General features: G+C 49.0%; 1 protein-coding gene across 1 annotated transcript in view; it reads left to right on the top strand.

Moving 5' to 3' along the window:
* UBE2O (ubiquitin conjugating enzyme E2 O) overlaps window positions 1-23,088 on the top strand; it is a 66,182-nt gene extending 43,094 nt beyond the window's left edge. The window contains 13 exon segments of the mRNA XM_037410864.1: window positions 1,671-1,814; window positions 2,458-2,567; window positions 3,410-3,560; window positions 4,369-4,871; window positions 7,657-7,811; window positions 9,249-9,361; window positions 10,438-10,563; window positions 11,705-11,794; window positions 14,174-14,831; window positions 15,753-15,889; window positions 16,412-16,615; window positions 17,331-17,388; window positions 19,010-23,088. Coding sequence (XP_037266761.1) covers window positions 1,671-1,814; window positions 2,458-2,567; window positions 3,410-3,560; window positions 4,369-4,871; window positions 7,657-7,811; window positions 9,249-9,361; window positions 10,438-10,563; window positions 11,705-11,794; window positions 14,174-14,831; window positions 15,753-15,889; window positions 16,412-16,615; window positions 17,331-17,388; window positions 19,010-19,773 — 3,213 coding nt within the window. The 3' untranslated portion in view covers window positions 19,774-23,088.
* The last annotated feature ends 743 nt before the right edge of the window (window positions 23,089-23,831 follow it).

Raw genomic sequence — 23,831 nt, forward strand, 5'->3', positions numbered from 1 at the left:
AAGGCAAAACGATAGGCACTTACCCTAAAAATTAAACGATGCATCACAACTCAAAAACACTTCACTAGATCTTGACTTGATGTAAATGTAACAGGATGTAGCTTAAAGGTAATGTTTAGTAATGAACAGGTTTTGAACTGCTTTCCTTGCAAACAACTTGCATAACATGCAGTCAAATGGCTGATGTCAAGGCATTTCACTGCTCATTATATCCGTACATGCTTGAAAAAGCTCTTATGCCATTTAATAATGCTTTCAAAATTGTTCCCCTTCTGGAATAGGGCGTATTGTTTAAAAGGTGTTCTGCTAGAAGCCCATTTTCAGATCACATAAAATACTGCCTGTCTTGTTGTTGTAGTCCATTACATTCTCTGAATGGAGACCTGCCACCATACTGGCATTTTCCAAATCATGTGGTGGGGAAGGTTTTGCTAGCTTTTGGGTAAAACGGAGTTCCCTGTGTGATGATGGGATCTAACCTCTCTCACCTTCAGAGGCTGACAACTTGCTTTTTCTTCCAAATGGCATCAGTAGGGCCTTGCTGCACTCCTGGCAGCAGTATTGGGAGTTGACCGAGAGTGGCATGTAATTCTTAGGAACTAGCAAGACAGCCCTTATCCTTCCCAGCCTTCAAAGCAAAGGTCCCTTTGATCTCAAACTGCATTTCTGTTAAAATTTGATGCCTGTTTCTTGAAGAGTAAATGGAATATCAGTTTAATAGGATGTGCTGCTATGGTTTTCCTGTTTTGTACAGAGGAGGAGTATTCTGTTGCTAGATACTCACCGATATCTTAGTCTCTGCTGTATTGGGTTGTGCAATATGTGTTCTGCTTCCTAAGTGGATGTTCTAGCAGCATCCAGCTTCTGGTTACCCTGTTTTTGAGAGACCTTGTTTTGAGTTAAGCTGCCTTTAAGGTGTATGCAGTCCCCTGGAGACTTGCAGTTTCGTCTGAAAGTTGTCTCCAGTGTTACTGGTGATCCTGCACTCAGAATTGTTGTGTGTTAGATACTTACCTGACTTAGATCTTGTTGCGCTGCTCTTATCCTGACAAGACTCAATACAGTTTTGTGCTCATTGTTTTATCTACCTTAAACTGTTCTGTCCACCCTCGCATTCTGAATCTTTGGCTCATCCAGTCACTGTAAATATCAGTGGGAAAGAGCTCTAAGGAGAGTGGCTGTGTTTACTGTCTTCTTGTTTTCAAAGAACCATCATATTCACTAATCCACCTAAGATGAGAGTAATAATTAGAAACGTAATTCAACAAGCAGAGGAGTGAAGGCAGGCATCCTCTGGCTCTGAAAGCTGTAGGTGCTTGAAACGGAGCATGAACAAGAGATGGGTGTTGTTGCCCAGAACTCAGCCCACCTTGGCTATTTTGTTACTGAGAACACTTGTATGGAAATACACATCTTCTGTTTCTTATGAGTACCTTTGCTTCTCCCCTACTGAGTCCTAGTCAGCCGCATCCGGTTCGGATGCATGGCAGAGCAGGTTGCTATAGGAACTGCTGGGCTGACTTCAGGAGAGGAATGAGCTTCATGGGCAGCTTGCAGACTTTACCTTTATGGTTAATCTTACTGATCACGAATGAGAGAAGAGAAATGCTGGAATCTTAAATCTTGAGTCCTTTATGCTGTTGTTTTCCCCACCTCCCTTTCCCACACAGGGTCTCTTCTTTGATGATTCATACGGCTTTTATCCTGGGCAAGTCCTCATCGGGCCTTCTAAAGTCTTCTCCAGTGTGCAGTGGCTCTCAGGTGTGAAGCCTGTTCTGAGCACCAAGAGCAAGTTCAGAGTGGTGGTGGAAGAGGTAAGGACTGACAAGCTGTCACACGGCCACCTTCTGCACAGAATGGTCCCTGGCTGGTGTTTTGGAGCAGAGTCAGCTTGCCATGGTAACCTTCCAAGAGCAAATGCACTGTGGCTGTGCTCTCCTGAGGTGAAAAAATTTCTCATTGGGGACTGACAGGACTTTTCAGCATGGTTTGGCTTTTCCTCCCAGGGGTGCTGCTGGCACCCTGTAAGGTAGTAGGGTGCCAGTACACTTAGAGACCAGTACTGCTGATGGTTAGGTAGCAGAAGCACTTCTTCTATTGAAACTTAATGTTGCATGCTATCCAGAAAGAGAGAAATGTTGCTGACTCTTTGATGGAGGGAGCAGTTCCAAGTCCATTAGCGTATCTCTTTGTGACATTGGACTGCTGATTTGTATGTGCTATAGCTTCCTTTCCAAGCCCAGATGTCATCTTTCCTGAAGTTAAAAAATGTAGAGGCTCTCAGTGTTGCCAAGAGCCATGCTGTGGGGACACTGTAGAGGTCCTGGGTGTGGTGAAAGTGCACTTAAACGTAAAAGCAGGTTTGCCGCTTCCCTGTGCGTTGACGTTCAGATCCTAGACCCTGGTCCAGGAAAGCCTCTGAAAAATTAAATTGTCTTCTCTCTCTTTACGTTGCAGGTACAGGTGGTAGAACTAAAGGTTACTTGGATCACTAAAAGCTTCTGTCCTGGAGGTACTGACAGTGTAAGCCCTCCTCCCTCAGTCATCAGCCAGGAGAACCTGTCCAGGTGAGATCAGTTAAACCCCTTTTCACTCCCAACACTCAGGGCACAACACTGCACAGACTATGGTGACACACCTACCAACTGATTAGGTGCAATGCAGCTGTTTCCAGTGAGTTTTTCTCCTTGTTGTACACCTGTGTTGTATTCCAGAGCTTCAAAAATGTAAGATAATAGCTTCCAAACTAGTAACTCAAGCGTTGTCTAAACTAACACAGGGGCTAGATTCCTGCCAATCCTCTCCAAGTACGCTCCTGCTAACAAGTGCATAAAGGAAAGCGGTGTCTGGCAACAGCTCACTTCTTCCCTTGTCCTTCCACTTGGGTCTGGATCAGGCTGCACCTTTTAACTGTGTGTGTCTGGTCGCAGCAGAGGCGTGGGGTGCTGGCCCCAGCCCTGGGGAGTGCTGAGGCAGCAGCAGGTGCCCTCTGCAGGCTGCAGCTGCAGGAACGGGCTGGGCAAAACTCAGCAAGGAAGTCAGATCAGTAACAGCACAATGCAGTGTGGTTCCTGCCTGGAATTCATAAGCTAGAAGAGAGCAGCTTTCAGATGACAGCAAAAAAACCCCAGTGCTAACTTCAGATGTTTCTTGGCAGCTCTCTGCGGGAGGGGGAGCTAGAGGGAGAAGAGTGATTCATGTCCCACCCGGTCCTTTTGTATCCCCACCTAGCAGTCCCTCATGAGATTCCCACTCCTTTAGAATTATGTGCCTGGGAAAGATTTGGTGTGGTGTTAGCTTCTGTCTACCCCACAAAGAAGTGCCATTGGCATGAGGTCATGCCAGCCCTGGTCACTGCTAGGTTCTGTTCTTTTGCACTTTGCTCATGGCTGTCCTCCTGTTCTACCAGGGTAAAGCGTCTGGGGTGTTTTGACCATGCCCAAAGGCAGCTTGGGGAAAGATGCCTCTATGTGTTCCCAGACAAAGTGGAACCTGCAAAAATCACCTGTGAATGCCCCGAGAGGAACTGTGTCTTGGGTGAAGGATCAGTTGCCAAAAAGGTGAGTTTGAGAGGTCAAGGGAAGCATTGACTTCTCTAAGTATTTCTGGTTGCTGTGGCTTTTAAAGCAAAAGTCTTCCTGGTAGTCATGTGGTCTGAAATGAGACTCCTGAAGTGGTTGTTGTAAAGAGTAATGGCTTGTTGTTGCCAGCAGCGAAGTCACCTTGTACAGCAGTCTGACTGCACTGGGTGAAGCATGCAGCTAATGCCACGAGAGCACATGAACAGGACCTTAAACATAGAGGTGTCACCTTGCGCAGATCAAGCTGTGTCAGAACTGCTGTGCCCTGACAGCTGGGACCATTAGACACATGTCACTTTCGTTAGCATGACCTCAGGTTTCTCGTGGAACTGAACTGTTCAGCTAGATCTGTGCTATAGTGAGACAAGAAAGAAATCTTTGCTTCCTAGGCCACAAGTCATGCTATGGTTTCTACATGCTGGCTATAGAGCAGCAGTGTTCCTAGAATAACAGGATATCATCAGTGTGGATGATGACCTCCCTGCGTAGCTGCGTCTGTTACATAAATTGACTTGTGCAGCCTCTTGTGACCTACCATAACAAAAAGTTCAGAACTTGTTTAAAATAGCCTTAAGGAGAAAAGCTTGCTTTTCTTGGACTAGTCCAGTGCTGCTCCTGAGTAGAGCAGTGGTGAGATGCTGGTTTGCAGAATACTCTGGTGCAGGTGCAATGAGAAGAGGCCCCCAGGGTGCTGTTTTCCTCTGTACAAAGCTAACCATTCCCCGAGTTGGCTGGCAGCTTGCTGAGCATACAGGTGTATTGTCTGACCCAGGTCTGCTTTCTCTAGGTGAGGCGGCTGCTGAAGAAGCAGATAGTGAAGATCATGTCATGCTCCCCAGAATCTCAGGGTACCAGTGAAGCCCCTGACAAAGAGTCTGCTGCAGCTGCTGACCAGAAATCAGAAGAGGTTAAGCCTGGATCAAAATGTGAGCTGGATGACTCTTCCAACAGTGCACCAAGTCCTGGGGAGAGAAAGGAGGAGCAGCCTGAAGAAACGGGGAAGGAGAAAGGTGGAGCAGCAGCTCGACAGCAGCAGCCTCCCTTTCTGCTGAAGGACGAGGGAACGTCCGACTACCGGCTTCAGTCCATGGAGCAAGATGCTGATGATGAGGCAGCTGATGACACTGATGACACTAGCTCTGTCACTTCTTCTGCTAGCTCCACTGCCTCGTCGCAGAGTGGCAGTGGCACCAGTCGCAAGAAAAGCATCCCTCTTTCCATCAAAAACTTGAAGCGGAAGCACAAGAAGAAGAAGACCAAGATTTCACGAGAGTTTAAGCCAGGAGACAGGTGAGCTGGATTTCCAAACCCAGGTATACTTGTCAAAATCTCCCTTACTGAGGTTCTCAGATGTAAACCACCCCCTCAGCTTGGGTGGTGAATGATGTGCCTCACATTAGGACACCAATTGGTAGTAACCAATGACGATTATCTTGTGATAACTGTGCAGTGGCCTGTGTGAGAACAGCTTGGTCTCAGTCTGATAAAACTGAGGCCACGTGATGTGACACTGACGCTATTCTATTTCAGTTGTGCCTTAGGGCATCGACAGAATATTTTTGCTGTGCTAGACTCTGTATGCAGAGAGACAGGTGAATAAAGATCATACAGCTTAGACATGACACTAATTGGTTACCTCATTGGCAGCTGCTGCAGAGAGGCTGAGGATAGACCATGCTAGCAGCAATAGATAGCTTATCCTTAGAGAGCTGTTTCCAGACCAGCATGTAGCTCTGTGCTGGCAGGGGTTCACACTGCAGTGGTCTCTGTTATCCTTACCCTGTTCTGGAGAGAGATCTGCAACTTTTGCCAGCAGTGTACTTTTTATTGGTTTGTTTTTGGTTTTTTTAAACAAAGAAAGTGCACTTCTTGAGACCCTCAGAGAAATTGATTTCAGTAGCTTGGGCAAGGAAACATTGCATGTATCTGCCCATTTCTAGATAAAACAGGATCTAAGCAGCTTTTGCCTTTTACCTAACTTGAAAACGTTTAAACTGTTTTCATGGGATGCAAAGACATCTGACAACTGGCTAGCCTGTTTTGCTGGCTTCCCTGGGCTAATCAGTTGTATACAGATCCTGCACCAGGAATGAACTAGTGCAAAATAATATGCAAGAGTCCTCCCAGAAAAGTGACGTTATCAGGATTCAAGGGATCTAGTAGTTTGAGAATGCCATAAGCTTCATTCACATTTTTGGGGGGTATTTTAGCTTTTCCTGTATGCAGGGAGAGGTCTTCCTTTAGTCCTTGTGGGTTTTGGAGAAATTGCATTTGAAGGTCTCAAACCTGAGCAGACCCCAGTACTCAAGTGAAAGAAAAAAATGAGTGTGTGTGATAGAGTTCCTGGGAACTGATCCTTGGTTCACTTTTCCCTCTCACCTCGCTGCTGAGTGCTTCTGCTCACTAAAGCTTTTGTTAAGGATTACTTAGGTAGTAAACTTGGCAGCTTTCTGCATCATACAGGCAGCAGGGAGAAATTCCTGTGACAGCACCGAGAGATTCCTGTGCTGGGTCTAGGCAGCTCAATACAAGGAAATGCAGAGATCAGATGTTGGGACACTGCAGAGAAGACCGTGTCACAGAGAAAAAGAAATTGAGCGTCTTTCAGCAAAGGGCATATGTGACAGCTGGTCACAGCTCAGTGTGAGGGGTCTTCAGTGTTGAGTATTGAGATGAAGCTGGTGAGACCATCTATAGGTGCACTGCCAAGCACTGCTGAGAAATGCAAAGTGGATTGGCTTGCTGCAGTTAGTCACCAGATCTGATGTGTCAGCTCATGGGTATCTCTGACTGCAGGAGGCCAACTCAGCGTGTGGCTTTACCACAGTTCTGTGACCTGCTGCAGCTCTCTGGGCAGCACATAGACCTCTGGTTATTTTTTTTTTTAGTGAGGATATACAGGGATTTTTATTAATGTCAAGTCGTGACTTTTGTTTGTGAAGCCACATAAACTGTGCTGCAGATGGGACTGTATCATTTCCTTGGGTGGCCTGCCTTTCTACTCCCCCATCTTCACTGGCACATGCCCCCACCTCCCCAAAGGAACCATCTGTTGGCATGTCACCCATGACACTTCCTTCTCTGGTGATTTCTGCTGTTGAGTTTTGGCCCTGCTAGAAACTTTGTGTTATTTCCACTTAAAAATATTTCTCTGACACTTATAAAAGCGGTGCTGGGGGAAAACAGTTGTATTTGCCTATTGTATCTTCTTTATGGTTTGACTTGAAACCAATATAAATGCAGCGCTAGTGTTATGTCTGCAAGGCCTGGTCAGCAAAATAAAGCCAAGATTTAAAATCAGCATGGAATTCGATTTGTTCTGTGCTGTAAGAGGGTTGAAAATGGCGGAGGGCTCGATAGAAGAGTCTGTCCAGCTAAACTGCAGCTCCATTCCTCCTGCCCCCAAGCAGTTTGCCTCTTCAAGCAACTGTCAAGCTCCACAGTAAAGTACCAGCATCTGGTCCATTGTTGCGTGTTTGGGTTTCATTTCTGAGCTGCAGACACACATGTATATGTTTGAACAGCTGAGACTTTTCTCTTTTAAACAAAATCCTCTTGTTTTACCTACATTCAATGTGTTCCTTGGTTTTGGGGGATTTTTTTTCGTTCTGGAAGGGCTGAGGTGGATGCTGCTTTGTCTGTCTTTTCAAGTCCCGTGCTTCTCTAGCTTCAGAGACGCCTCAGAGCTGCCAGGCTATAAGGTGCTTCAATGGAGAAAAGATCTTAAGTTTCAAAGTATTTGAAGCTCCTCTTGTGCCTCTGCCAGGGGTAGAAAGTGGGTGCTAGTAGATGTTAATTTGTTCCACTAGGAATAAAAGGGAGCTCAGCATCAGCTCCCTGGAAAGCAAGTCCAGCAACATATCTGCAGCGATTGAGAACCCATCAAAACAAAGCCTGCTGTGTTCCTGCTTACACTGGGACTAGATGGGGGTTTCCTTACTTGCTTCCTAGCCTGCTGATATGTGTACCTTTGTGTGGCTGAGATCCATCTTGATTCCTGATGTTGGCAGCATCGCATTCTGGTTGTGGCCTTGCATGTTCCCTCTGGTAACTCATTGCTTTTCTGTGTTCTCAGGGTTGCTGTAGAAGTGGTGACCACGATGACTTCAGCTGATGTGATGTGGCAGGATGGCACTGTGGAGACAAATATTCGCTCCAATGAGCTGATTCCAGTCCATCATCTGGACAACAATGAGTTCTGCCCTGGGGATTTTGTGGTGGACAAAAGAGGTATTGGATGTGAAAACAATGCTTTTCTTGGGGAACAAACATGCTTTTAAATTGCAAAGTATTCTTCAGCCTGGATCTCCTAATGTACATTGTAGCCCTTTTTACGGTAGCTGACTTAACATGAATGTCAGCAGAGAGCCACTATTTAAATACCAAAATTGAACTATGACAACTGGCAAGGTGTGGAAGGAATAAATGCCAAGGAGCAAAGCTAGGATTCTCAGTATTTCTGTAGAGTAGAGGTGGCACACCTTCCTCATGAAGGTGTCAACAAATCAGAGCTCTTGCAGAATGAGGGGAGAAATGAACAGCTCACCTCAGGCTGCTTTCTCTGTATGACTTGTCTATCAAGACCCTCCTACTTTTTCAGGGTGGGTTTTGGGATACAGAGGCATCTTCTTGCATCCCTTTTCTTCACCAAACCAATTGATTACCCTAGTGAGGGTCACAGTACAAGTTCAAGGAGACTTAAAGCTTTTGGATATAAAACATAAATGGCACACCATCTGGCTCTCAGCTCCTCTTCCATCAGGGTAGACCCTCAACAGTGGGGAGCACAAGATATTGTCAGGTTGGGAAGAGGGAAAGCTGGTTTAGCAAAAAAAGGTGCTGCTTTGTGTGGCCATTTCTGATGAGTGTAATCTGACTGGTCTGGTGGGTTAGATGTAGTTTGTGGCAATTAAATTTAGCTCCAGCTCTACCATTCTAGTTAAGTCTCTAGGAATCTGTATTCCTCTGTCTGTCAAACGTACTCTCCAAGCAGTCTGAGATGCCCACGGTTCCTTGCAGCCCACTGCTAAGAGTGCTGGGAGGTGGGTCCTTGTCAGCCAGATAAAACTGAAAGATGTCTGGATGCAAGTGTGCTGGATAACAGCTCAGGCCTTGAGAGGTGGTTCAGGCCCAGCTATGATGTTGCTGGATCCCTGATGCATGCATATGCACATGTATACCTGCCTGCATGCTGCCTACCTTCCACGTTTGTGGTCCAGTCCATTTTTCCAGAAGAGCAAAACTGTTGTGGGTAGCATATTTCTAGAGGAAGAACTCGGCAGCCAGGGCTGCCCTCATGGAGCTCTTGGCCAGCATGTCCAGAAGCTCTGGCAGTCTTGGGGCAGAGCTAATTTGGAGAGCAGAGCACTAAGGTGGCAGTGTGTTTTCTCTCGGTGATAGAGCTTGAAAGTGGGCCCAAAGTGAATGTGTTCCCCCAATCCAGTGCAATGTAATCTTACTTTATCATCACCTTATGCCCCGTTAAAATGCAACTCATTAGCTGAGTACAGTTTTGACAGCGTAGGAAGAACTGTTTTTCCTCATGCCATTCACAAATGGAAGGTTTCAGCTGTGAGAGCTTGGGAGCTGACAGCCTCAGTTGCTGTGCAAAGTCTGTGCTCCTCCACTTAACTTGTCTGTTTCCTTCCCTACCATTGTGACCAAAAGCTCAGAGCTCCCAGGACCCCGGGTTATATGGAGTTGTGCAGTCCGGTGACCATATTGGCCGTACCTGTGTGGTGAAGTGGTTCAAGTTGAAATCCAGCGGAGACGATGTGGAGGTATGTGGAGGAGCCAGTGCCTGTTGGAACCAGCTAAGAGAAAGCAGCTGCACAACAGCACAGGGTTCACAAATAAACAGATAAGCCTGCCAGCTCTGCTGTGGAGTTTGACCTTGAGGATGGGAACAGCAATGTGTTCTTGGGCCTGGGAGGCTTAGCTAGCGGTAGTGTCACTTTGTATTTGTAGATGTCTGCAAGGCAGCAAAGACCAAGCAGGGGGATTACATCCCATAGTCAACATCAGGTTCTGGTATGGATAAAGATTTTTGCTGAAGTTGTCACAGGCAGTTGATTGCTTGAGTTCACTGTAGGAATTTTTCCTTCCCATGTCTTTGCTAGTTTGTGGAAAGAGAATCAATCTATTGCATGTTGTCCTGTTTGCCTCTGCCAGACACTGTTGTCTATAGTAAGCCTAATACCTTTTTCTCAGGGCTTGTAGGAACACTATATTTTGCAGAGTCTTCAATAGACTGCGGTCTAGTTGGAGATGAGGGAGACTTGAACCACACAGATCTCATGCACTGCTTTCTGCCTTGAGGTGGGAGACCACATTGTCATAACGGAGCAGGACCCCTTACATCCAGAAGCAGAACATCAGCCTGGCCTAGGGTTTCTCGTTATTTCTGAGCTCGTAGCTCTCTTCCTGCAGGTGAAATCAAAGGAAAGATGTTTCCCATTAATTGTCAACTTTGTCAGATACTTCCCGTTGCCTTAGATCATTTCAAAAGTAAACTGTAACCCTTTGGGCCCCAGTGAACTGCTTTGAGAAATCTGGGTGTTCACAAGGGAATAAAATGTTCTAGCATGTCTTGTAATCATAGCAATGTGGAACTAAAGTAAAGGTGAGGGTGAGCAGATGAGGCAAGAGTATCTGCTTCCGTTCATGGTTGTGCCTTGATTGATGTGCTACAGGACAAGGTGACAAGAAGGGACATGAGCAGCTCCTTGCAGGCTGTTGGGGCAACTGAAAAAATTAATCAAATGTAACACAAAGTACTTTCAGGTGTTGAAGGCATGCTCTGAAGATCAGTGCAGCATCCTGGAGCTGACATGCTTGCGTTCTGTCTCCCATGCAGCTGATCGGGGAGGAGGAGGATGTGAGTGTGTATGATATTGCTGATCATCCAGACTTTCGCTTCCGCACTACTGACATCGTGATTCGCATTGGCAACTCAGACGGAGCCACAGCTAAGGAGGATGAGGTGGGTTCTGGACACGGTTATGTGACCATATTGTCACCAAGTATTAGTGGAGACACTTGAAAGAGTCAACAGGAGGGCCTTCAGCCCCACTCCATAGCTTGCTAGTTTTGTGCCATGTCCCCTGCTGTCGTCAGTAATATATCAAATCTCTAAGTCTGGTGGAGATGTCACCAAGGACAAAGGATTTCAAGTTTACAGTCTATAGCAGAGCAAGAACAAAGTTGAGACAAGAATCAAACACACCTGAGGGTTTTTAATAAAACTCTTGCTTAGGATTTCAGAGTAATTTCTCATGTGAGGATATTCTGTGGGCTCCTGAGCAAGAGTTGAAGGTGAATTTGTTGTGAAACCAGCTTCACTTAGCAACAGAAGACTGGGGGTTCTGGTTTTCATCTGAGTTATTACGTACATGTTAATTTGGTTGAGCTGATTGATCTCCTGGGAAGGAAGAGGGAACAATTTATATTGTAGGGGATACACACTTTTTGCTAGGAAATGGGTTTCCCTACTGTGTAGGTAAGACCTCCAGCTTTCGAGACCGCTTCCCTTAAAAAGGGTTAAGAGGTATAGTGTGGCTCTTCTTGTGGTTCTAGTTTCAGCAGCACATCTGAGCTTGCTTAGCTGACCTAAATAACCTTCCTTCGGTGCAAGATGCTACTTACTGTGCACAGCTGGTGCCAACTGCAACTTGTCTGTTCATGCCTGCACGCTCTGCCAGGAGAAGCTGCTGTGGCCCCGGTGCTGGGTGTCCAAGCACAGGGGCTGCCCGCTGGCACCCCGCTAGAGGGCACCCCGATTCCGGGCAGCCCTTGTGGTGCTGCCTGTGGGAAGGCCACAGCCCTGCGATGGCCCCTGTCCTGATCAGAAACCGGGATCTCCTGCCAGACCAGCCCTCCTGGTCCTTGCCTCCTCACTGGGGGAGTTTTCCCCATCTCCACGTCAGTGTTGTGGGGTCTGTATGTGTAGGATTCTTCGCCCCCTCAGCATGGGACCCCAGGACTCCTGCCACTTCTGCTGCAGGCTGCAAGCATTGCTCCAGGTTGTTCTTTAACTGGGGAGCATCTGTTTATCAAACCTTCCTGCTCTGCATTGAAGTGCCTGGGAAAGAAAACAAACTGACAAACTGCTCTTGTTTCCACAGCCTTCGGTTGGACAGGTGGCTCGTGTAGATGTCAGCAGTAAAGTGGAAGTGGTGTGGGCTGATAACTCCAAAACTATCATTCTGCCTCAGGTGAGGTCCTGTTCCAGCTCATAAGATCCCTGTAATTCTTAGCTGAGTAACAAGTCTTGGTTTAAAATCCCTGTTGCAGAGATTCACCGGGTGAGGAAGTCTTGCTCTATTTATTGCTGCCTTCCCATATGATAGGGTGGCTTGCCAGTTCTGCTAGCATGAGAAAATCCTTCCTTTGTCAGGAGGACTGGCCAGCTAATTGGTCATCACTGCTCTTAAATATAGAGAATAGGAAAGTATGAACAGACTGCTGCTCCCTTCACACGCTGCACTGCATGTTCACGGCTCTGACCACAGCCCTGCTCCCGGCCTCCAGCACCTGCTGCCTTGCAGAGAGGGTTGCAGAGCTCAGGGATCATCAGCTCTGACTTGAGCCCAGGTTCACTGAATCGCCCAACAAAGATGCTGCTGAAAGACAATTGGTTGTTCTGTCTGGCTTGGAAATGGCACCATAGTATTTTCTTTGGTTAAAGAAGCTCCTCCAGAAGCTGGGCTAGAGCCACAATTTGTCACCTTAGCTAACGTAGGGATCAGACCCGAATCTCTTCCCAGGGCAATGAGGGGAAAAGGCTTGAGTGCAAGCTTAAAGACATAGATATAGCCACACTGCTAATCCACTTAACCCCATTGATATGTCTTCTACATTGGTCTGAAGCTTTTGTTGTACTGTCTTGTAACCTTATTCACTACTCCCCACACTGTTTCATCCCATGTCTTTTCTCCTTGTTGCCTCAAATTAAGGCAGACAGCCTAAAGATAAGAGAAGACCTGCATCTGTAGGGTCTTGTCTTCATCGCTGTGGCAGAGAACACCACTGCCTCTGCTGCAGAGATGCCTTTGCAAGTAGAAAGTACTCGATCAAGACTTCTTTTTAAACCAAGCAGCTCTGCATTAATTACAGTAGAATAGTCAATGCCTGCACTATGGCAGTGGACTACAGCGTTACAAAGCAGACTGCTGTCTCCCTTCCCCCTGTTGTCACATGTGCTTGGATCACAGGCACAATCGGAGGTCTGATGTGCGTTCCACAAAGGGTTGTTCTCACACTGCGGTGCTGGGGCTCTGCAGCAGCTCCTGCTGTGTCACGCCAGTCCCTTCGATTCTGTTCGTCTGCGTAATTATGGGAGCTCGGGAAATGTCAGGAACATGAATTATCAGTTGGACAGGCATTGATAAATCATGGTTTTACCAGGTGCCCAGAGATGAGCTGTTTGGGTGCTTTTTCTCAGCTCTAAAAATAAAGATGGCATTAACTGGCTAATTAACTTTCTGACTCTGATTTGGATTAGCTTTGAGGGCAGTGAGCGTTTTGATGGCTTTTCCTGCCCGCAGTCACTTGTGCTGAACCCAGCTAACCTCTGCTGGCTGCCTGTCTCTGGGTGGCACAGGACTAGCTATACAGTGCTGGTTCAGTTCAAGGCTTTGACAAGACAACCGAATCTCCATGTACTATAGCCTCTGGGGCTGTATCTTGCAAGATTAAGAGGATTCCTGGGTCATCATTCAAGTGTCAGAAACATGTAGATAAAATGCTCCATTTTGTAATTCCTAGCGCAACCCTATAAAGTTGTTCTTGCTCCCCTTCTTCTTTGTTGGTGCTTGTAGCTGGAGTATGTCTGTAAGCCTCTGTAGGGGGAATCTCATGAGAGATGTAGCATGTGCAAAAGCATATTTATAAGAGGTGAAGCTGGGTGGAGTTTGGATAGGTTCAATTTCCAGTAGTGAAGGGGAAAAGAACGTTTTATGTAAGAGCTTATTCAGTAATTTGGGTTAGGCTTCATTGTTTCAGCTGAATTTTAAGCAGTAATGACATACAGCAGCTAAAGCAGTGTAGCAGGGCCCTGATGGCAAGTAGCATGTGCCACAGAAGAAGAAAGGTGGGAGTGTTTTCCTCATTCCAGCATTGTCTCTGTGGAAGGATGCAGTGTGGAGACAGCCAAGCCAGGGCTGTGTGCCAACACAGCTGCTGGTACAGAAGCAGGACTAGAAATACTAACTCTGCACGTGATACCTAATACCTTCTGAACTAGCTCTGTGTTCAGAAACCCTGGGGCATCCAGGTATGCTTGGCCCCTGCGTGCTCTCCTTGGCTGGATTCCAGCCACTGGAATGGCTGCAGCCCACCTAGAACTTTCTTTACTTTTTCCCTGGTGCTCTACTCTGAAGAGTGGAGGATGGGCTATGCTGATTCATAATATGTGCCAGTCATTGTGCATGTTATTTAAATCAGTCTATCCTGCATAGGCGGAAGGGTTGAAAAAAGCCCTGACCCAATCCTAGGTGAAAGCTTTCTTTTCACAGGGAGAGCTGACTTGCATTTAAAAACAACTAAAACTCTGTGTTTCAGCCTAAGTCTCTTGTAACTCTGCTCTCCTTTAGCACTTATACAATATTGAATCAGAAATTGAGGAGTCGGACTATGATTCTGTTGATGGCAGCACCAGCGGGGCATCCTCGGAGTGGGAGGATGAAAGCGACAGCTGGGAGACAGACAATGGCCTCGTGGAAGACGACCACCCAAAAATTGAGGATTTAGAGCCTGAGGAGCCAGCAGCAGAGGAGGTGAAAAAAGTAGAGGAACAAGTCCAGGGAGCTGTGGCTATGGCAGTTGCAGATCTTGCTGCAGAGAAAGCTGGCAAGGACGGAGCCCCAAAGAGCTTCCGGGAACTAAAGGAGGCCATCAAGATCTTGGAAAGCCTGAAAAATATGACTGTGGAGCAGCTGCTGACTGGCTCTCCCACCTCCCCAACTGTAGAGCTGGAAAAACCCACTCGGGAGAAGAAGTTCTTGGACGATATTAAAAAGCTGCAGGAAAATCTAAAGAAGACCTTGGATAATGTGGCTATTGCAGAGGAGGAAAAGATGGAAGCCATGGTGGAGACAGAGAAGAAAGAAGAAAAAGCAGAGGTGCAGACACCAGTGAGATCAGAATGGCCCAGTGAGACCCCAGTGCTCTGCCAGCAGAGTGGAGGCAAGCCTGGAGTCACCTTCACCAGTGCCAAGGGAGAAGTCTTCTCTGTGCTGGAGTATGCTCCAGGTGAGTGTGTAGTGTCAGATCAGGCCAGAGTAGGATACTCTGTCCTGCATTGCCATCCTGCAGCTTCTTTCTGCAAAACCTTTTGTTTCTAGGCCTTTTGGTTTGGGTATCCTCTCTTCTTCCTAGTCTTTTTCACAGCTCATTAACTGGGGAGGAGAAATTAAGACAAGCTCTGTAGCACAATCTGTTCTGGGACCTAAACCTGGCTTTTAGGTGGCATCTCTAGGCACTACTGCAACTTCTCAAGCCACAGAAGTGTGCTTCCCTTTTGTCCACATTGGTAACTAACTTTGGAGGGCTGTGGAGATCAGTTGCTTTCCGCCGCAGATACTTTCTTGAAAGCTGCAGGGTTTGTTTAGGCTTTTATTGCAGGGATGAATTGGTTGAAAAGGGGAGCTGGTGTTCTTGTGCAGGATGTCCTTGGTGGGTGAGTGTCCCGGTTCACTTATGTGAACGTTAATCAGCCAAAAATAAGAAAGAGCATCTGGTTGTGTGGAACATTGGTGACAGCACAGCCCAAGGTGCTCAGTGGGCCAGCCAGCCAGGCCAGATGAGTGAAGGAAAGGTGGCCGGACTGTTTTGAATCTGCATGCATACGTAAAAATGGGGAGCTATGCTGAGATTTTGTAGGGAAAAGGTCATTGCTTTTTGCAGTTGTCCCAGCTGTGGGACAGGGCTTCTTGTTGGGGCACAGGGACAATGTTGTGTGGGACAGAGAACAGGAGATGCAGATTGTGGCTGCTGTACAATGTGGGGAAAAAAATCAATCTCTAGGCTTCCTGCTGGCTCAGTGCCAGAGCAAGTCCACTCTTCTCTTCCAGATGATGCGTTTAACAAACAGATGGATAGATTTGCCTTCACAAGGAACCTGTGGCAGGTTCCATAGGCAGCCTTTAATCCATTCTCTTCCTTGCCCCGCAGATACCCATGCCTTCAAGAAAATGGAGTTCCAGCCCCCGGAAGCAAAGAAGTTCTTTAGCACTGTGCGGAAAGAGATGGCTCTCCTGGCCACCTCCTTGCCTGATGGCATCATGGTTAAAACCTTCGAGGATCGAATGGCAAGTGCCTGCTCTCAAATGCCTGTGTGTTAGTGCTGGGCTCAGCATCCAGATCGCTTTCTTTGGAACTCCCTGCTTAGCCTTAATCCTTTGCATTAGAACTGCAGGAATGTGCGCGGCATTTGAAATACGACCGTAATTACTATAAACGGCTGCTTCTGCATTCCCCAGGTCAGGGCAGCAAAGAACAGGGAGATCCTCATTGCAGGAAGGCTGTTTCAGGTGTTTTGCCCACTAGGCTGCCTGTCCCACCGAGCAGAAAAGGCAAGCGGGCAGCCAGTGAGCAGTCTGGGGATTGGTGGCCATCCTTGAAGCCCTGCTTCAGCTCTGAAGGCTCGCTTTGGTGTCAGGCTATTGCAGGAGTGCAGCTTCTAGAGGGAAGGTGCCCTGAGATGTGTTGCTTGAGCTGGCTCTTGCAAGCGCTAGGTTAATCACATCCCCTCTCTCCCTCTACGTAAATACAACTCTGCCAAGGTAAGAGGATGTTTCACAGTGCCTGGTTTATATTGCCTGTCTCCACAGGATCTTTTCTCAGCACTTATAAAAGGGCCCACGCGCACGCCCTATGAAGATGGCCTCTTTCTCTTCGATATCCAGCTCCCCAACATCTACCCAGCTGTCCCACCTCTCTTCCGCTATCTCTCCCAGTGCAGTGGGCGACTGAATCCCAACCTGTATGACAATGGCAAAGTGTGTGTCAGCCTCCTGGGGACGTGGATAGGCAAGGTAACGCTTTCATCTGCCCATCCATGGGGAGCAGTGGTTGTGCCAGGCTGCCTTTGGAACAAGCCACTTCCTACAAGGCCAGGAATCCTGGGGTGACTTCTGGACTCAGTGGTGCTTGAGCTGGGGGTGGCTTGGGCTTTGGGCTCTGCCTTAGATGTCTGGAGCAGGTAACTGGTGTAGTTTGGCTGCTTCTGTCTTTGTATTTGGCTCTTCTCTGTCTTGGTGAGAAGCTTGCGGTCAGACCAGCTGCACTGCATCACAGTTGGACAGAGCAGAGGTGCCAACACCAGCATGGGCTGTTCTCCTGTGGTTTGGGTCCCTGTCTCCCACCCTGCGGGTGAATCACGTAGAGTGGCACAAAGTCTAGCTGGAGAGCTGGAACAAACAGAGCCAGGGAAATGCTGTGTTTTGGGCAGGTAGATTGACGCTGGGGAGGAGTTGGAACTGGTGCCTGGTGCGTAGGGTCACACTGTTCCAGGCAGAACTGGCCTGATGGGGTGCAGTGCTGGCAAAAAAAAAAATAACGGAGAAATGGGTTGGTGCAATGGGACGCTAGCACATAACATGCTTGTTGAGTCAGTTCCTCGCTCCTGCTATGAGCCACAGGACCTTAGCAACAGAAACACAGAAACTGTGGCCTAGCTTCATCTAACAATTATCATAGAGCAAACTGATGGTGCTTCAGCTCTTTAACACATTTTTATGTGCATTTCAGGGGACAGAAAGGTGGACCAGTAAATCCAGCCTCCTTCAAGTACTCATCTCCATCCAAGGTAAATGCTCCTCCTGCAGAGCCTGCAGGACAGGAAAAGGCAGAGGGAGGAGGGGATGGGATGTAGGCTTATGGGGGGGGGGGACGGACACAATTGGGATCTGCCACCCCAGTTGGGTTAGTGCTGCCTCTTGCTCTCACCTTGCCAGACAAAGCAGTGTCCTTATCTCTCCAGTTCAGCAGTCGAAACAGATGGAAGCTTTTCTCATGTCCCAATTTCTGGCTGCATCGCAGGTCCCTGACACGATGCTTTCCCTTTTTCTTACTGCAGCAGCTAAGCAGAGAGCTGGTTTGCCTATTATTCTGAGCTGACAAAGGTGAACAACTGTGTCCTCAGCCAGTTACCGAAGTTAGTTGAAGTTGCTAAACTGGGCTTCATTTGCAGGACTGTTTTTATCCCCACTGAGTCACCCGCCCATCCTACTTTGGGCATGTTTTTGCGCATGTTGCTGGTGTTTATGCTCCTTCCAAAGCAGAGAATAATCAGGGGTGTGTCTAGACCAGCCCCAGGGCTTCCTGCCATGGGGCTTTGCCCTGCCATATCTAGTTTGGGAGCAGACAGGCTAAATCTCTTCCTCAAGGCCAACTTTCTGTTCAGGGAGCCCAGGCAACTCCTGCTCCTCTGAAGTTCACATGTATCCTCTGACACCACAAGAAAAGCCTTTTCTCATTTACAAAGCTGAAGATCCAAATTTAGAAAACAAAATACTAAAAGTTTCACTGGAGCAACTTGCTGCTAGTGAGAAATCTCCTTTCTCCCTCCTGCTGCCTGGGCTTTGAGACTCATGATCTCACCTCCACCAGCTCTAAGGCAGTTTGTGGCAGGCTGCCAGCAGCCTGGCAGTATTGGTGCCATTACTACATTCATGTAGTTGTATTAGACCAGAAGCAAGCAGGAGAAAGCTTGGTATGGGTGACTCCTCACAGTATTCACTGTCTCAGAACTGCACTGTCTGATGGGACCACGCTCGATAGCACAGGACCTGGCCAGCTCAAAGCCTGTTAGTGAAGATTGGCCTTTGTTCTGATTAAGAGAAGGATAAAAACTATTCAAGAAAAAAAGCTTTGGGTGTGTTTGTGGGTTTGTTGTTTGGTTTTGGTTTTTTTTTCCTGGGAGGGGAGGGAAGAGAAAGGAACTGTGAAACCTTTCCCCTTCTGCCTTTTTGACCTCCTGCTGTTGCATGCTTTGTGCATTGCACTGGTGGAAAAGTATTCTTGCCAGCCAAGGATCATGAATGCCACTGACAGTGGTACCCAAGATCCCCACCACCCTAGCAGAAGACCAGAGACCCATTCACATAAGTGCTTCCCTTGCGATACTAGTCCATTGCATCTTGCAGATTTCTGGTTGTCCAACCTGGCCTCTGCTACCCGCTTGAAGTCAAAGCATGGCTTCCCACAGCGCGTTCTCCTGCAGCCCCTTCCCTACGCTGCCTGCTGCCAGCCTCGGGCCGCCTGTGTCAGTGTGGCTGTGGGTGAAGCCAGCGTGGCACCTCAGCAAGGCGGTGCTGTGACCTTTGAATCTCAGCCACCTTGGCAGAAATCACAGCAGTGTCTGCCTCTGATACCGATCCGCAGTAAAGTTCCTCCTTTAACCCCTTGATCTCCCCTTCTCTTGGCAGGTCTCATCCTAGTGAACGAGCCCTACTACAACGAGGCAGGCTTTGATAGCGACCGGGGCCTCCAGGAGGGCTATGAGAACAGTCGCTGCTACAATGAGATGACCCTGATCCGGGTGGTGCAGTCCATGATGCAGCTGCTGTGCAGGCCGGTGGAAGTCTTTGAGCACGAAATCCGTGAGCATTTTCGCTGCAATGGCTGGCGCCTGGTGTCCCGGATCGAATCCTGGCTGGAGACAAATGAGCTGGTGGAGCGGAGCCACGAACAGGCCAATGGGGCGGATTCTGCCTCCCTTCTCTCTGCCTGCAGCAACCTGGCCGAGAGCACAGGAGACAATGCAGGATCGCTGGGGGAATATGGCAGCAGCTCGGAGCAGGGGGCAGCCGCTGAGCTTTCAGACTCGGCGCTCGACGGGAAGGAGGAGCTGGATGAGTCGGAGTTCACAACCTCAATGCCCAGCACTGGTGATCTCCCACAGTACTCAGACTCAGAGAGCACAGGCCAAGCCAGGGAGGTAGACCTGGCCAGAGACCGAACGGACGAGGGGAAGGCTGCCCAGGACTCTGCCTTGCAGCCTAGTGTGAAACCAAAGAAAAGGAGAAAGAGCTACAGGAGTTTCCTTCCGGAGAAGAGTGGTTACCCTGATATCGGGTTCCCCCTCTTCCCTTTATCCAAGGGGTTCATTAAAAGTATCCGCGGTGTCTTGCAGCAGTACCGGGCTGCCTTAGCAGGGGCCAATATCCCAGAGTGGACAGAGGACAAATAAACTGTCAGGTTAGGGACAGGTAGGTGCAGGGGAGAAGGGAAAGCAGCAGAAAGAAAATTGGCAAATGCTGTTACCAGTAAACTGGCTTCTCCTTCCAGCTTTTCTTCCTCAGCTTGGTTTGTTCCAAAGAAGGTGGTAGGCCTGATTGCTCCTCCGAGGAAAGGTTGTCTAAGCATGAATAACTCTTTGCCCCCAGCCCTTCTTCCTTCCCCTGTCCCATGTACGTGCTCCTCTTGCGAGTTTGACCCTGCAATGGTTAAGATTTGAGACCTGCACAGAAGCAGTCTTGCAGCCACGTTCCCTCTGCACTTTCATCTTGGAGCACCTTTCCACACAAGGACTCTTCTCACCCAGCACTACACCCAGCAGCTTGTTCTGGTGGGGTTCAAGCCAGGAGAAGCAATTGCTGTAGTATCTGGAAGTGAAGGGCAATGCCCTTCTAGGCTTTCATTTTTCTCTGTTAACCATGGGTTTTATGAAGTCTGCCCCGGCTTATATGTACTTAAGACATTGGATTGTGTTTGCATTGAAGCTGTCTACACCACATGGAGTTGCTCTAGTTTTAGTTGTTCACCAGTAGCTACGAGGTTCTTCCAGTCCAGGACTTGGTAGGCAGAACCAGGCTCTGCGCTAGCACTTGTGCTGCTGTGGTAGTGCTGCAGGGTTTCCAGGCAGTTCTGCAACTTCTAGTCAGTCTCCTGGAAGCAGTTCTAGCCATCCCCTCTTCTTTTTCTCCAGAGTAAGGCAAACTTCCCTTTCCTCACCATGCATGCCTGTCTTCTAGAAATACATGGGATTCAGGGTTCTGCCCTGTTACTTGCTTAGGTATCTGCGTCTTTTGTTCCCAGCCATCCTGGCTGTCACACAGCACTACACCTACCCCTGGATCTCAGCCTTCCCTGGGCAGGCGGCAGCGAGTGATTTTGGGGGGTGTTGTAGATCTAGCAGCTAGTCTGGATGGTGAACCTGGCACAGCTGCTGCTTCTGTGTCGTTCAGCTGTAGATGGGTGTTTTGGAGCTGTTTGAGCCAGGGTCACCCAAGGGAAGGGAGCTGTCACGTTGTGGTGAGGCCCTACTGCAGCAGCAGCAGTTTGTGACTGTTCCTGTGCTGTTACTCAGCCAGCAGTTGGAGCATATCAGACACTGGTGTGGACTGTTATCAATTCCTTCCCTTGCCAGCCATTTCCCGTGGTGGCCTGGGTCCTCTGTGGCCAGCAGCGTTGTGGGCACAGCACATACTATCCCTAATCTCAACTGCAGCACTGCCCTGCCACTCTGGGAAACAACTGGTGAGACCAGCCTGTGTTTCAGCAGCAAGAGAGCTGTCTGAGCTGGTGACCATGAGCACTTTGAAGCAGTGACTTGCCAGAGTCTCCTGGTCAAGACACCTTCCTGAAGCCTCTTTTTCTGTGTGCGCGCACTTTCACTTCTGGAGCTGGGAGGTCACGCTCCAGGGATACTGCATTTGCCCAATGTTTAGGCGTTGGAGAAGCACCTGTTTAGCATCTACGTGGAGCACAGTCTGTTGGGGAGAGTCCATCGGTCCTTCTAGCCGGCACAGGGAGCCAGTGGTGCCAGGCTTCCCAGGGAGGAGTCAGGCTGAGCAGATGGTTCTGCCAGAAGTAAGGATGGAGCCAAAACTCTCCTTTGCTCTTGCTCAGTAGGGCTGCGTTCCCTTCCCCCCACCCGGGCCAGGATCTAGCCTTCTCATTTTGAAACTAAGAACAGCAGGCAAATCTCGGTGCTTTTGCATAGTGCTTTCTACTCCTTGAAACACCGGGGTCTGCACCTGCTGCTCCAAATCCCCCCACCCGCAGCTCCCTGTGCCCGCTGCGGCGATGCTGCAGAGCCGGGGGACGGGCTCTACAAAGCCCTTCTCGTGTCACCAGCTGCTGCTGGGATTTTGGAAGGTATGTCCTGCTCCAGGTGCTCCAGAGGAAGCAGGGCTTGGCTGCAAATGCAGATCTGAGCCTGCAGAGCTCTCTAAGCACTGATCTGCAGGTGGATCGCCTGTGCAGCAGCTCTGGCCCGGCTCGGGCACCAGGAGCCCTCCCCACCCTGCAGGCAGGTCTGGCAACACGGCAGACCCCCACCTGGGGTGTGGAGAGATGCTTTGAGCCACAGTCAGGGCTGTGCAAGGCACGTGTGTAACTCGCGGCCCCTTTCTGGCTGTGGCTGGTGCTAAATGAATGAATCCCTTTCAGCAAGGAGCGGGGGCGTCTCCAAAATATGAAGGGCTGACTGGGGCAGAGGGGTGAGGCTGTTGCTTCAGGGCAGGGGAGGGAAGGGCAGGCAGAGAGGCTTGTTCCACAAATGATTAAACCTCTTACCAGACAAAACTGCTGTTGGTGATCTTCTGATGTCGACGACTTCTGTCCCCTGCGCTGGGCTGTTCTTAGCCCTGCTGGCCAGGGAAGGAGGGAGAAAACACTTCAGGGCCAAGCTGGGGATGGAGGGATGGAGGAGATCTAGGATTCCCTGCTTTGCCCACTCTTTGTGGCTTTCATCTCAAGGGGCAGGTGGTCAGCAGGGGCTGGTCAGGCTGCCCACCTGCCCAGGGAGGAGCGTGGGCTGCTGGCATGAGCTGGAGTCTCTCCCCTTCACCCAAGAAGTCTCTTAGTTTCCTCTGATCGTAATAAAGAGCTTTTGCACAGGTTCCTGGGGCTTCCTACCAAGGTGTGTATTGGCCTTCTGGAAGGGGACGCGGCTCCCCAGCTGCCGCTACCCCTGGCATCACTTGCTCACTGTAGCTGGCTGTCCCAAACCGAAGCGTGCACAGAGGTTTACAAATTTTCTAAAGCTTTTGATAATGTGAAGCTCCTGGGTGATGAGGTTGATGGTGAGCACACTGCAGCTATGTAATTTTTTGTGTATGTATGTAATATTTAAGGGTAACAAAATTTAAAAGGCTAAAACCTTAAAAAAAAAAAAAAAAACACATAAAAAAAGCCAAAGCATGATGCATATTGTTAGCCTTAAAACTGGCTACATGACTGTGTGATGTACAAATGAGAACAGCCTGTAACTGTTTTAAGTGCTGGGGTTGGGGAAGAAGCATTACAAAATCAGTTTGTAGCCTTGATTCTGTACAGTATTTAATGATATAAAAAAAGACCTGACTATTGAGGCCATGCTTAGAGGTGTGTCGTTCACGTGCAGATGTGGATGCTTGGTTGCTTACAATATATGTATAAAGTGCTGTGTGACCATTAAAACTTTTTTTACCTGCAGAATTTTTTTTTTTGTTTGTTTGGCTAACCAAGGTGTAATAAAGGAGGGAAGATGACTTGCCATTAAATTTTGCCTCTGTGAGTAGTTCTGACTGTTGCCTCTTTCTTTCCCCCTCTCCTCCACACTTTTGGCACTTGCCCTGTCTCCAGCGTGCACCTCTGCGCCAGGGTCTGGCCTGGATGGGGTCCCACTGGCTGAAGGTGACGGCGTGGAGGTTGGCAGTGAGTCTGGAGGGAGCCAGGCAGATCTGGCAGTGAGGGGCTCTGCATAAACCAACTCACCAAACCCCTCATTCACGGGTTTTTATTATTAAGGGGGGGTGGGGGGGTGTGCCGGTGTTCTGTGCTCTTTGCTGGCTTGTGGTGCATGCAGGCTGCCCGGCAGCTTGCTGTGTGCCCTAGTGTGGCTGGCAGCTGCTCCAGTGCATGTGGGGCCAGACCTGGAGTGAAGCAAAACCCTTTGCAGACCGCCCCAGGCTGGCAGGCCGATGGCTTGTGGGCCCTGGCAGCTCTGCCCTGGTGCTGCCTGCCCAGCCCCTCGCCTCGGCGCGCAGGTAAGTGTGTAATGAGGTGCAAATGCTGCAGTGTCCAGGCTGTTGGGGCCAAGGGGCTACTGCACCTCCTGGGTGCTGGCGGGGTCACGGCTGCCTTCCCTGCCCCCCCCTGCAAGCAGAGGCTGTAAGGGTGCTAGTGTGGGCAGAGGAGACGGACAGGTATGTCAGTGTTTGGAGACTTGTGGCTTTGCTGGAGTTGTTCAAAACCAGCAAGCATCTGCCTCTTGGGTGTGTAGCAGCTGCTGCCACCCCCCTCAGGTGTTGGGGGGGGGGG

The sequence above is a fragment of the Falco rusticolus genome, chromosome 1, assembly GCF_015220075.1.
Source record: "Falco rusticolus isolate bFalRus1 chromosome 1, bFalRus1.pri, whole genome shotgun sequence".
In the NCBI taxonomy this organism is placed as follows: Eukaryota; Metazoa; Chordata; class Aves; order Falconiformes; family Falconidae; genus Falco; species Falco rusticolus.